Raw genomic sequence first — 12,895 nt, forward strand, 5'->3', positions numbered from 1 at the left:
CTAAGTGTCCTAGGCAAGACATTTCCACCCCAGCCTCAACCCCACCTCCTTGGTCTGTAATAAGGGGAAGGATGTAACTCTGGACCACTTTATTGGGTTGTTGCAAACATTACATAAATAATGTAACCTATCACACATTCCCCTTCCTGTCATAACCCTAAGTAAGCAAATTGAAGGCTTTCTGGGGGGGAGGAAGATGGGGCACTTTGTTTCTCCAGCTACAGTTTCTTTCTTGCCCTTCCTGATCTATCTGCTGCCACATTTTCAAGCCCCACAAATCTCGCTTTGACACAGCAGGCCTTTTGAGCCTTAACGTTTGAAACCTTACTCGTTTTAGGATCCATTTATTTATTGGACCTCCTTCTCTCTCTTTTTTTTTGGGGGGGGGCGTTTTATTGTTTTATTCATTTGGTTTACAATCTTTACAACAAAAGACTTCACATCCAAAATAAAATCTTGAGTCTCATGTTTTCATTTATACTAATCTCTTCTCAGATTCCTTTACTTTAGTATACCTTAATGTTTGTCTCCTTGTTTTAATTCTTTATTTTCAATCTCTTAAATCCTATATATATCTTTAAAAAATTTTCAATTACTGGTAATACCCTCATCTCCCTCCCCCAAGACCCATTGCTTCCCTCCACCCATGTGTGATCTTCTTTACATACTGTTATTTTGTTGTTGCGTTACCCGCCGTTTATATTTGTTGTTCCATCTTTGTTATGATATTATCCTATCTCCTTGCACCCTTTAAGCTTTTGCATATTAATTTGCAAGCTCCAAAACCAACTCTTTTCATGTAAACCTTTATGCATTCCCACTCTTTATATATATATTTTTTGATTAGGGCAACCTCTAATTGATGCTGTTAACTTTGCCATTTCCGCAAATTCGAAAATTTTGGCTCTCCATTCTAGTAATTCTGGTATTTTGTCTCTTTTCCAATTTTTTGCCACTAAAATTCTGGCCGCAGCTGTTTTGTAAAGGAATACATTCCTTTTATTGGACCTCCTTCTCATGTTTCAGTCTGCTGTAATGGTCACCCGGGGCTTTCTCTGGATGGCCCCATCATCTGAAGTGCAGTTTGGTGCCAACTGAAAGGAGAGCATTTTCTGTGAAATGCCCTCGCCAAGGAGGCCAACTGGGAGACCTCATTGCTATCATTTAGGCACCAGGCAAAAAGCATTTGTTTCCCCAGGCTTTCAAGAACTGGTAGTGCTACCATTTTAAACTTACCACAGTGTGATTTTGCCGTCTGTTAAACATTTGAGTGGGCTGCCACTGCTCTAGTTCTTTTGAACTTGCTATATCAGTATAGTATAGTATTAGTAGCATTGGTGTTAATTTTCTTGCTATTCTGTTAGTTACCATCAGGACATAAATTTATGGCAAATGTGTGCGATAGAACTTACGTAAAATAAATAAATGCTGTCTTTTCATGTTCAGAGGCAGTATACCACTAAATGAAATAATTATTATATTTATATTATATTATATTTTTAGGGTCTAATTCCGACTATTCCGGAGAGGTTTCGAGCTCAGAAGATCAAAGGGGAGGTGAGCAACTTGTTTGATTATGTTATCCTGATGTTCCAGCTAGCAGGAAATAAGAGGTAAAATTTCAGATTTGCTATAAAAGTTAATAGCTCTGCATTTGAGAGGCACACCTCTCTTTAATAATTAAATATCTTAGGTAAGAATCCTGGTTTTAATAATATTTTCCTTGTCCATCATATCCTTAGCTCAGTGTAATACATACATAGGGGTGCTGAATTGTTCAAAATACAAATTAAGGTATTACATTAACCATTTGAAGTCCTTAAAAAGTTCTTTAGAATTTTATTGGCTGGTAAGCCGTATGAATATCAGCTATGGATTAAAACTTTCAGCACCATTTATTAAAGCTTTTCTAAACCGCCTTTATTATATTTAAATCATTCCAAGAGTCTTCAATGCTTTTGTAATTCTTTTTGTATTGCTTTTTGTAATTCTCTATTTATGCGCTAAATTTCCTGGCAGATTGACAACGTACCTGTGAAACTAAACGCAACAGCGATCTTAAGAGAAGGTGTCCTTTACCAACGAAAAGTGGAGCAGGAGCTTAATAGGTACTTTTTACTCTTTGTCTGCTTCTGTTTGTGCTTATGCATTAACTAAAAGATGTCACAGAATCATAGAATTGTAGAGTTGGAAAGTACCCTAAGGGTCATGTAGTCCGCGCCCCTGTAATTTGGGAATCTCAGCATTGCATTAAAGTGAATTAATCAGTTGTTCTTAATATAATTATTCACTTTTCCAAACCTTCATGAAAGACTCCAGATGCCAGCTCATCAGAAGCTTGTTACTTGTTCATTAGTGAAAAATTCACTAATTAGCTGGTACCCTTTCCTGAGCTCACCATTTGTTTCTCCCTGTGGAGTGTTGCATATGTTCGAAGGTGCAATCTCAGTTCATGTCAGGTGATGACAAGGCCAGAGAGGCTGGCCAGAGCCCTGCCTGAGGAGAAGGCATACTAAGAATATGCCATACAGTCTTCTACAGTCCAGCCCAAATTTGGGGTGGTAAAGGACTCCAATGCAGGCCTCTCAAACAGTGCTTTACTGGTAGTTACACATTACAAAAGAAATCAGTATTTCAAATCACTGTACCCCAAGATCACACTGCTGAAATACAATCATAAATTTTCCAAAACAAAATTAAATAGGTATATGCAGCCATGACCTGATAAAAGTTTATATAATTATCTTTATAAAATTAAAGAGATAATAGAAAGTTCTCTCTTTCGTAGTACGGTGGTACCTCTGGTTGCGAACGGGATCCGTTCCGGAGCCCCGTTCACAACCTGAACAGCATGCAACCTGAAGCACCGTGTCTGCGCATACGTGCATGACGTGATTCGGTGCTTCTGCGCATGTGCGAACCGCCGAACCTGGAAGTAACCTGTTCCGTTAGTTCCAGGTTCAGCGCGTTCGTATCCTGTGACGAACGCAACCCGCAGCGATCGTATCTAGAGGTATGACTGTACAGTATTAGGAGTTCCAGACAAATGATATTGACTGACAGTAGGTTTTTTTATTTTATTTTATTTTTTAATTTCTATACTGCTTTATATTTTTAATAAAAATCTCAAAGCGGTTTACAGCATTTTAATCAGTAAAACATTAGCCAGGCGATGTCCCTCCGGCCTCACGAGGAGCCTCTTCAGTAGGGCTGGTGAGTGTAGGTTGAGGACAGGCAAAAGGAATGACTTCAAACAATACATGGAATTCACTAGCACAAGATTGGTGATGACCAGGAACTTAGACAGCTTTAAAAAAATGGGATTAGTTAGGCACATTTATGGAGGAAAGCTCTATCAAATATATGTAGAATAGATACATGTACAGAGATGGGATACCTGTGGACTGGCTACTGGAGACAAAGAACATGTGGAGGCCATTGTTCCTGCTCTACCTAGGAGCTGAACACTGCTGAAAACGGAATGCTTCATTAGATGAATGAAACAAAAACTAACTGAAGCAAAGACTTCATTATTGGACAACAGAGACCTTGTAGCAATTACTATAAACTTATGAATGGGATTTTTATTCTCACTACTCATGAACGCTGAGGTAATGTTTTCAGTGAGTTCTTTACCTTAGACCCAAAAATCTTCCCAAGGTAGCCACAGACCTTCAGTTCAGGCACCCTGGTCAGGTGTCTATATAATCAGGATTTTTAAAATATTTTGTTGCCTCATTTAAACTCACTTCTTACGTTGCTGTGTAATGCCATGTTCACCTTGACAGCTCTACTCTGTTCAGTTCCTCAGAGCAGCCTGTTTTCTTTTTCTTACAGGATTGAACAGCTTTTACGAGGGGGACGGGATCCTTCTGAGTTTCTGGAATGGCAAAATGAATTGTACGAGAGAGATTTCAACCAAAAGCTGGCAGATACAGAATGTAAGAGGCTGCAAGGGCAGCTAAGCCACGAGGAGGCCATTCTTGCACGTCAGAATCGCATTCTGGAAAACCACCGAAAAGCTGAGCTGAAGAGGGAAGAGGTACTCTATTTGTATATTGTTCATATTTTATCTTGCCACGACTCCTGTGTTCAGTAGCAAAATGAGGAAGAGGGTGTGCAGAAGAAGCAAAGTCAACAACAAGTCCCCTATCCTGCTTTAAACTGTAAAGTGAGATTATATTCTGTCATCATTTCTTTACCTCCACCTCTGTGGTCCTTTAAACTGTATCAGGGCACCCACTACTTGCACTTTAAAGCAGGAGTGAGGAACTGGATCCAGCCAGTGAGCCCGATGACAAATTTCTACACCATGTTGGACCAACTCTGATGGGTGCCTGTCAGTCACCTGACATAATGATCAGTGGGATCTGTGTATAATAAACTTTATTCGCATGGCCAGCAGCCATTGCAACAAAAGATGCACAATGTACAGTTAAAAACAATAGTGGGTAAAAAGATCGATCAAATGGTTATGATTGTCGTTCAAATAGTGGCCCTTAATCTCATTGCGCCCTCAATAAATCTAGCAACGTTTGTTGTTGTCGGCTCATTTTGATCAGATAAGAGAAAGAACAACGTATTCGCAGATGGACGGCCTGGGATAGAGAGTAAGAGTGGAGTAATAAATTCAGACCTCAGATCTTTATAGAGGGAGCATGACAGGAGGACATGATCCACTGCTTCCAAGTTGCCGTTTCCGCAGGGGCAGAGCCTTTTTTCGATTGGTATCTTTTGAAATCTGCCCTCGGTGTGTATAGGTGCCTGCAGTATGTGGTGGTGGAGAGTTCCTCCCCCCCCCAAAAAAACCCCATCCTATACAGAGTTCACTTCCTTTATCTGCCTTTTTAATGCTGATGTCATTACTGTTTGTGAGGCAGTGGCTGGCATCCCATTCTGCATCACACAAGATTAGTTTTACAAGGAGTGCATCTGCCACCATGCCCAATCAATAAAGAGCATATCAATAATCAATATCAATAAAGAGCATCATTTGCCACGCAGTGGCTGCCTTGTAGAACACGATGCAATCTACAGCCTCAGAAACAATACCGGTATTAGAATTAAAGAAATGGGAAGAAGACGCCTTCACCCCGGTATGGTTCTCCTTCATCACACACGCAGCCCAAAAAGACAATGACAAAAATCTACCAACAACATACAAATCAATATGGCTGGCCTGATCAAAAACACTCACCCACCCCACTCACACAGGAAACCAAAGACCACCACAGCCAACCACAAATGAACAACCACACCCTACGCCAACCCAGACCTCTCTCACCACCAAAGGAACACAAGTGAATGACGAAGAACCTGCACAAACAACGCTGACACCAAACCCTACATATATTAAGTAGAAACATCGCCACCCCACCCCACCCCACCCATCTCTCCATCCCGCCCACCTTACTCCCCTTCTCTTACTAATGTCTCAACAAACAAAACTGATGTGTAAAAACGTTACATGGAAAAATACGAGAGAGACATTGCATATACCTTTGTAAAACAAGAAAATCCTTAATAAAAATATTTTAAAAAAAAGAATTAAAGAAATGGACAAAGGAGATCCAAGAATGTCATAATAAAGTTGTTAGCCTTTAAGGTACAACAGTAATCTTTGCTGATTTTGCTGCAACAGTCTAACACAGCTTCCCAGGTAATCTTCAGCCAGGTGTAGGAAAATGATTAAAATCAGGTTTGTTTCTTTATCTGTAGCTCTAACAATCTCAGGTTTAGGGCTCTCATTCAGATTTGAAACAGTAAAGAATGCTTAGCATTTTAAGGTCAAGGAAGCTCATTTATTTATTTATTTAAAAAATGAATGCTTAAAGTTTTTTTTAAAAAAAGCAAGAAGCTTTCATTGTAATTAATTTATCTGGCTTCAATTTTGCTTGGAGTTTAGGAAGCGGAAATGAGCCAGCAAATTGCAGAAAGGCGCATTCAAGAAAGGAAGGAAAGGGAAAAAATGGTGCAGCAAGTGGTGGAAGGACGCAAAAATGTGAAGCAAGCTCGAATGAAGCTCCAAAAATACAAGCGCCAAATAGGTACGAGTAGTGCCAAATCTGTATGTCTTTTTTTTAAAAGTACCGGTACATTTTCTTCTGATTTGCTCAGCAAAACATTGCTATATAGAGAGAAATTCAAGTGCTGTATTATAAATAGCGTTTGAAAAGCTCCTGTTGAGAGATACACGAAATCCCAAGGAGAAATTCCACCGATAAAAAATGTGTACACAGAATTTGAGAGCCAAGTGACAAATTTGCTTTTGTTCAAGGATTCACCTAAAATATGCCTGCTGTATGTAGGCTGGCATGGGAAACCCGATGGCTTGCTTGTCCTGATTCGCCAAGACCTTGTGACTTTGCAGATTAGTATAGCATCCTTTCTATAGTTTCCTTCCAGTGCTTTGTCCAGAAGGCTCATTCATGGTAAGTGAGTCAATGGGCCATTCCCTGTGCAAAGCAGAGTTTACAGGATATAATACAGCACTAGCTTTGAGACAATGAATAATTGAGTCCCCAAGCTGGTGAGCTACTGAGGGATTTGTGAAAGCCAGAATCTCATGAATTGTCCAGCTATATTTTGCTTGAAAATTGGAGGTGGGGTACTCAAAATGGGTCGGGGAGCCTTGTTGGGTCCAGAGATTCCCGTAACACTTAAAGGTCTCGTGGGGCCAGTCCAAATACTTTTTGCAAATTTCGGTAACTAGGTCATAGAAAACTCCAGAAGCTAGAGGTCTCTGGATAAGCAAGGATAGAGGGGAATATATCCCTGTAAGTCTACACTGATAGAATCAATAAGCACAGACCCCTAAACACCAGAGAAAAAGGTAGATATTGGTATGATTGCCTGAAAGTTCACCATGTGTTCTGCTTACTGAGAACCCCCAATTCCAATCCAAATTCTGGTCTTTACAGAATTGGACAGCATCCCGATTTACATTACTAATCCACTCTACTTAATCTTACGCACTGCTATGGAGACTGCACATCTTTCCTACCATTTACAGCTCAGGAAGTTGCTGAAGAAAGCCAGGAAATCCTACTTCAGAGTTTGAAAGAAGAAGAAGAGCGATTCAAAAAAAGATACGAACTGATTCAACAAATAAGAGCAATAGAGTATCTGCCTCTCCTGAAGCACAAATTTGTTGACTTAACCCAGGTGAGCTCATTAAGACAGATTACAAAAGTGCTTGTGTGCATTTATCTGTTACTTTCCCATCTTGTTCTTCCTCCAAAGATCTCAGTCCAGCACCTGACTTTACAGCTCCTTTGTAAAATAGATTAGGATGAGAGAGAGTGACGTTCTTGGAAGTCTCCAGCTGCAGGTTGCCAGGGCTTGACTGCCAGTATGGTGTAGTGGTTAAGAGCGGTGGACTCGTAATCTGGTGAACCGGGTTTGATTCCCTGCTCCTCCACATGCAGCTGCTGGGTGACCTTGCGCTAGTCACATTTCTCTGAAGTCTCTCAGCCCCACTCACCTCACCTGTTGTGGGGGAGGAAGGGAAAGGAGAATGTTAGCCGCTGTGAGACTCCTTCGGGTAGTGATAAAGCGGGATATCAAATCCAAACTCTTCTCTACTTCTAATAACAACTGCTGGTCAATGCAATAACTAGCCATTTCTGTACCCAGCCATAGCTCTCCATTCCAACTCAAACCTCAAATAATTTTCTAATGAAGTCAGAGTTGTGTGCCAATTAATGTGCAGACGACTCCCCACTTACAGGGAGGTTACGTTCCGGGCCGCCATATGCATAAGTAAAATGCGTGTAAGTGGGGATCCTTGTCAGAGCAGGGAACTAGGGCAATCTCTTCTTTTGCAACAAAACATTCAGAGCTGTTCACAACCCTACATAACCAAAAGCTACCCACACTCTACCTTTGCCTCCAGACCACCAGAAACAGCAGGGAACAGCCCAATCTTACTGCATTACAGCTTCCCTGCCCAACAGTGTGGTAGCAGTGAGAGCTCCCACATGCCATTTTGAAACCCATACATTTTTTTAAAAGCCTTTTTTGGGCTCCGGGAAGGGGCTTCTCACAAGCCACAATGACTTTCCAGCGCTCTCCTGCCATTTCTGGGTTTGAATTTATTTCAATTGATTGATTGATTTTCTGGCGCTGCACACATACGTTGTCACACGTGAGTTGATCATGCATAGTTGGGGGGATGTTTGTATAATAAAAAAGATAGAATTTGCTGGTTTCTCTTCTCCATAGACTCCTAACCATGGTGTTCTTGGTGAGATGTCCATAGTAGAACTGCAGGAACGCTTAGCCTTACTGAAACAAGCTCAGAAGAAGGCCGAAGAGGAGAAGAGGGATCAGATTATCCAAGAAAAATATGCTAAAGAACAGCTTCTTTTGGACAAACTTGAGCAGATCTCCATGTTCAGAGACCAGTTTGGAAGAGCAGCTGCGCTGAAGTTAGTTTGAAGAACTGTAGCGTTTATAATACATTATTGTGGATTATGTATTTACAGAAACAAAACAAATAATTGCTCTTCGAATTAATAGATAGGAAATAGCTGTATTCTGTGACGGATTTCAGAAGTTTAATTCGTACTGCTTTTTAGTAATAATCACAAGTTGAGGGGTCTAGTAAATTGAGTAAATTTTGACATTTAATAGCAAATCTGAATTCTTTGTGCCCTCATTTGATGACCAGAACCATCATTTCAGAGGTAAAGGACCTTGCATGTCTGGGAAATGTCAAAAACAAGTCTCAAGAGTAGATTATTCTTGTCATTCACCCTTTCAGAACAAGAACCACTAAATGCCTTCAAAACAAAACACAAAAGCCAGGGTGTGTTCTTACAGAGTAGGCTGAACAGGGGCATAGCAAGGTAAATTGGTACCCGGGGGCAAAAATAAATAAATTGTCAAACCCCCCCCCCCCAGGCATGGGAAGGTCAGGTGGTACCTGGTGCAGAAAAAGGCAGGGTGTGTCCTTACAGAGTGGGCTGAATTGGATTTTTTGGGTAATTTTTAAAATTTCATTCTATAATGTATATTAATCAGAGAGAACAATAACTGTATATCCTGGCGTATAAGACTACTTTTTAATCCAGGAAAATCTTCTCAAAAGTCGGGGTTCGTCTTATATGCTGGGTGGAGAATCTGTGGTTGAGTATATCTCAAACTCTATATTTTAACTGGAAAAGTTGGGGGTTGTCTTATACGCCCAGTCGTCTTATACACCGGACAATGCAGTATAGCAGATGCAGATGAAAAGATGAAAATAAAACCATTGAATAGGCACGTAGAATAAGTACAGTTACATAATATCATACCCCTCAACAGTCCCGATGTAAGCGGGACATCCTGGAATTACAGAAGCCATTCTGGCTTCTGATTGGATCCCGGAATGCCTTGCAGGAATCAGCTGGCTCATGCCAGAGTGCCAGACCAAAGGATGCTTGGTTTTTTTGTGTGTCTTGCACTCTTGCACGAATCACTTGGCTCCTGCGAGAGCTCAGGACCAAAAAATGAGAATCTTGATTTTGGTCAGTGGTATTTTGGAGAGTATGACATATGAGTTAAGTAACAAATGTCCAAGCCATTAAAGAAAAAAACAAGAATAAAAGTTATCTTCACACAAAGAAATAATATTAGTGCTGTTTTATTGTCAAGTATAGTTCCAGATTTGCCATGCTTTTGATGACGGTTGTCTTAAAATGCTTTCTGCCATATGTGTAATGAAGGAATGACAAACCATGTAACAAGTTTCTGGAGGCTCTAGTCATTGTCAAAATAACAAATATGCATAATTTTCTCCATCATAGCTATATTCCATAGTGAATGGTACTGCATCCAATGTAAGATTTTGGGCTATTTTCCATTGAGAAGCAATTAATATTTGAGCTGCCAGGATCTGAATTCTTATTTTTATATATCTGCCTTTGTATCATGAAAAATATTCAGTAACAGCAATTTTGGACAGTAGTTTTTTGTAATATTTTTCATTTCTGTCACAATTAAACTCCAGAAATCTTGTACCAATCTACCAATTTTGTACCAATAAGTACAAAATTTATTGCAACCCCTCCAAGAATTAGGTGATAGAGAAGAAAACATTTTTGGCATTTGCAAAGTAATGAGATACCATTTGTTTAGTAATTTCAAAGAGTTTTCCCTAAGAAAACCAGAAACAGATTTTAAGGGTTGTGATTCCTAAATTTTATTCTAACCTTTGGGGAGAATTTGTGTGCCAATATCATGTTCCTAAGTTGCATTAAGCAACACAGAGTGCAACTTAGAAATTAATCCTTTTTGCTCTCTACCCATTGTGTTCAATAATTTTTAAAACTGTGTTAAGGGTCTCAGAGCTTGTTTCTTAATTGTTAATTTATGATTGAACCATGAGTTCGATTAAAATAAATCCAGTTTGCAGTAAGGTTTGACAGAGCTAATTTTATTTGGTTAATAGCTTTAGGTTGATTAGTGGTATAGAAAAATCACAATGTGTGTAAAATCTTTGGATTGCTATTGTTCAAATCGCTTATCCCTCCCCTGGTAGAAAAAAAAGGGTGATCTGATATTGTGATTAATGGAAAAATAACAGCATTTTTTCTTATTTTTTTCTTATTTGCTCTACAGGCTGGAGGAAAAGAAAACCAAGCCTCCACTCCGCGAACGCATTTTGAAAGATCAACAAGTTTTGGAGCTGAAACAAAAGATTATGGAAAAATCTATGGAGCGTAAAATGCAAGCTGAGAAATTGCAGACTGCATCCCTAAAGTACGATGAAGGGTCAGTCACATCTTGGAGGCCAAAGAAAGTAAGATAATTCTTGTTGTCATGTAAATCACTGTCCAAACATAGCATGGAAATAAGTTCTTTGCAGCCAGAACTGGACACAGTATTCCAAGTGTGGTCACATCATAAAGACATTGTACAGTGGTGCCCCGCTAGACGAAAATAATTCGTTCTGCGAAAATTTTCGTCTAGCGGGTTTTTCGTCTTGCGGAGCGGCAATGACAGCCGCGCTCCGCAAAACGAAAAAAAAAAAAAAGACGAAAATTTTTCGTCTTGCGAGGCAGCCCCATAGACTTTTTCGTCTTGCGGGGCAGCCTTCCGCTAGACGAATGCCTTCGTCTAGCGAGTTTTTCGTCTTGCGAGGCATTCGTCTAGCGGGGTACCACTGTATAAAGACATTGCAATCTTCAGTTTTACTGTCAGTCACCTTAATGATACCTACCATGAAATTTGCATTTCTCACAGCAGCCACACACTGGATCATGTTCATTGAGCTGTTCACCGGGACAAGATCCTAATATCTTGTCTGGTCAGTCGCTGCCAATTCGCACCCCATTAATGTACAGTGGTACCTTTGTTCTCAAACGCCTTGGTACTCAAAACAGCTTGGAACCCAAACACTGCAAACCCGGAAGCAAGTGTTCCAGTTTGCAAACTTTTTTCAGAAGTCGAACATGCTCTGTTTTGAGTGCCACACTTCCGTTTTGAGTGTTATACTTCCGTTTTGAGTTCCACACTCAAATGTGGAAGAGGAGAATCACCTATGTCACCTTGAGCTCCCAGGGAAAAACAGTGGCCCATTCCCCACAAGCAGTATCCAGGTAAGCTGGCGAGTGTGGATCTGCTCCTCTGCCCCACCCCACCAGCTGCCGCCGCCGCCAGCGCTAACATTCTAATAGGACTGCCTCTGATCTACATTTGCGGTGGACGAGACAATAAAATGCTTTATCTTCTTGAACACCTTTGTATCAGTACTGGAATATTCTGTGTGTTGCTTCCACAGAAATCTCAGCGTGAGGATCACTGGAAGAAGTTGGAAGAAAGTCAACAGCGGCAGTTCAAGGTGCTTCAACATGGTTTTATGGCAAGAGAACTGACTCAGAAAAGGATGACCAATGAGACTTTGAGAATTGGAACCAAGGCTTGTATATTGCGCTCTTAAGTCGGACAAAGCTATTTCTACGTTTATTTCTGTTTATGAGACGTTTACGAGGCATTTTATACTGTAAGCACCAAGTGCTAGTTTTGCTTCACAGTATCTCAGTATTCTTTTTCAGCTGTTTCCTACCATTACAAGATTTCCCTCCCGTTGATCTCAAAGGGAGAGAGAATAAATGCACTAAGGCTAGTGCACTCCCTCCCCAACACCTTCCTCCTACTCCTGCAAGATGTTGGGGGTTACAGGAAGTCTCACCCAATCTGCCCCAGCTAGCACAGCCCCTTTTTGTCATTCCCTCCATTGGAGCATCAATGTCAGACCAACAAGGGTGGTGGAAATTTCCATGTCCGCAGTGGTGAGATTTGTTCCATTAAAGATAACCCACGTTGTGTAAAAGTGTCTGGCTCAGTATGTCCTCTTCAGCACACGCAATTGACAGTGCTCTGCTAAGGCAGGGCCCAGACCACAAATTTGGCCAAGAATTCTCCTGCGCTGTTCCAGTGCTAGGCTTGCCGACACTAAATACTTCTTCGTATCTGAAGAAGTCTGCATGCACACGAAAGCTCATACCAAGAACAAACTTAGTTGGTCTCCAAGGTGCTACTGGAAAGAATTTTTTATTTTGTTTTGACTAAAAGAAAAGTTACCAACTCTCAGTAACACATACTTATTGGGAAGAAACCCTACTGAATATTATGGGGTTTATTTTTGAGTACACACACACACACACGACTTTGGCGTAAAACAGGTGTTTTGAGCTGGTGGGAGTTACTTGTTTTTATTCACTCCCTTCGCTGTTCTGCCAGGCTTCAGTGCAATGCATCAAAAAGTAACCGGGGTCCACTGTGCCAACCAGTCATTCGGTCCTGCCTTTGCCAGTTAACCCCTTGATCCCTGATAAATGGTGATTCTGTAATGCAGAAAATAAGACGGTAACCTACATTATGACCTCTTAATCATATAAGCTCCGCTAAT

At 40.6% G+C, this 12,895-nt stretch overlaps 1 protein-coding gene across 2 annotated transcripts in view; it reads left to right on the forward strand.

Annotated features, from left to right (window-relative positions):
* CFAP99 (cilia and flagella associated protein 99) overlaps positions 1 to 12,314 on the forward strand; it is a 29,644-nt gene extending 17,330 nt beyond the window's left edge. The window contains exons 9-16 of one of the 2 annotated variants that reach the window (XM_033148421.1): positions 1,504 to 1,557; positions 2,020 to 2,108; positions 3,838 to 4,042; positions 5,906 to 6,047; positions 7,013 to 7,164; positions 8,224 to 8,429; positions 10,603 to 10,783; positions 11,765 to 12,314. In XM_033148421.1, coding sequence (XP_033004312.1) covers positions 1,504 to 1,557; positions 2,020 to 2,108; positions 3,838 to 4,042; positions 5,906 to 6,047; positions 7,013 to 7,164; positions 8,224 to 8,429; positions 10,603 to 10,783; positions 11,765 to 11,923 — 1,188 coding nt within the window. In that variant the 3' untranslated portion in view covers positions 11,924 to 12,314. The remainder of the gene's footprint in view (positions 1 to 1,503; positions 1,558 to 2,019; positions 2,109 to 3,837; positions 4,043 to 5,905; positions 6,048 to 7,012; positions 7,165 to 8,223; positions 8,430 to 10,602; positions 10,784 to 11,764) is intronic. The other variant, XM_033148420.1, reaches the window with a different exon arrangement.
* The last annotated feature ends 581 nt before the right edge of the window (positions 12,315 to 12,895 follow it).

This window comes from Lacerta agilis, chromosome 5 (genome assembly GCF_009819535.1).
Source record: "Lacerta agilis isolate rLacAgi1 chromosome 5, rLacAgi1.pri, whole genome shotgun sequence".
Classification (NCBI taxonomy): Eukaryota; Metazoa; Chordata; class Lepidosauria; order Squamata; family Lacertidae; genus Lacerta; species Lacerta agilis.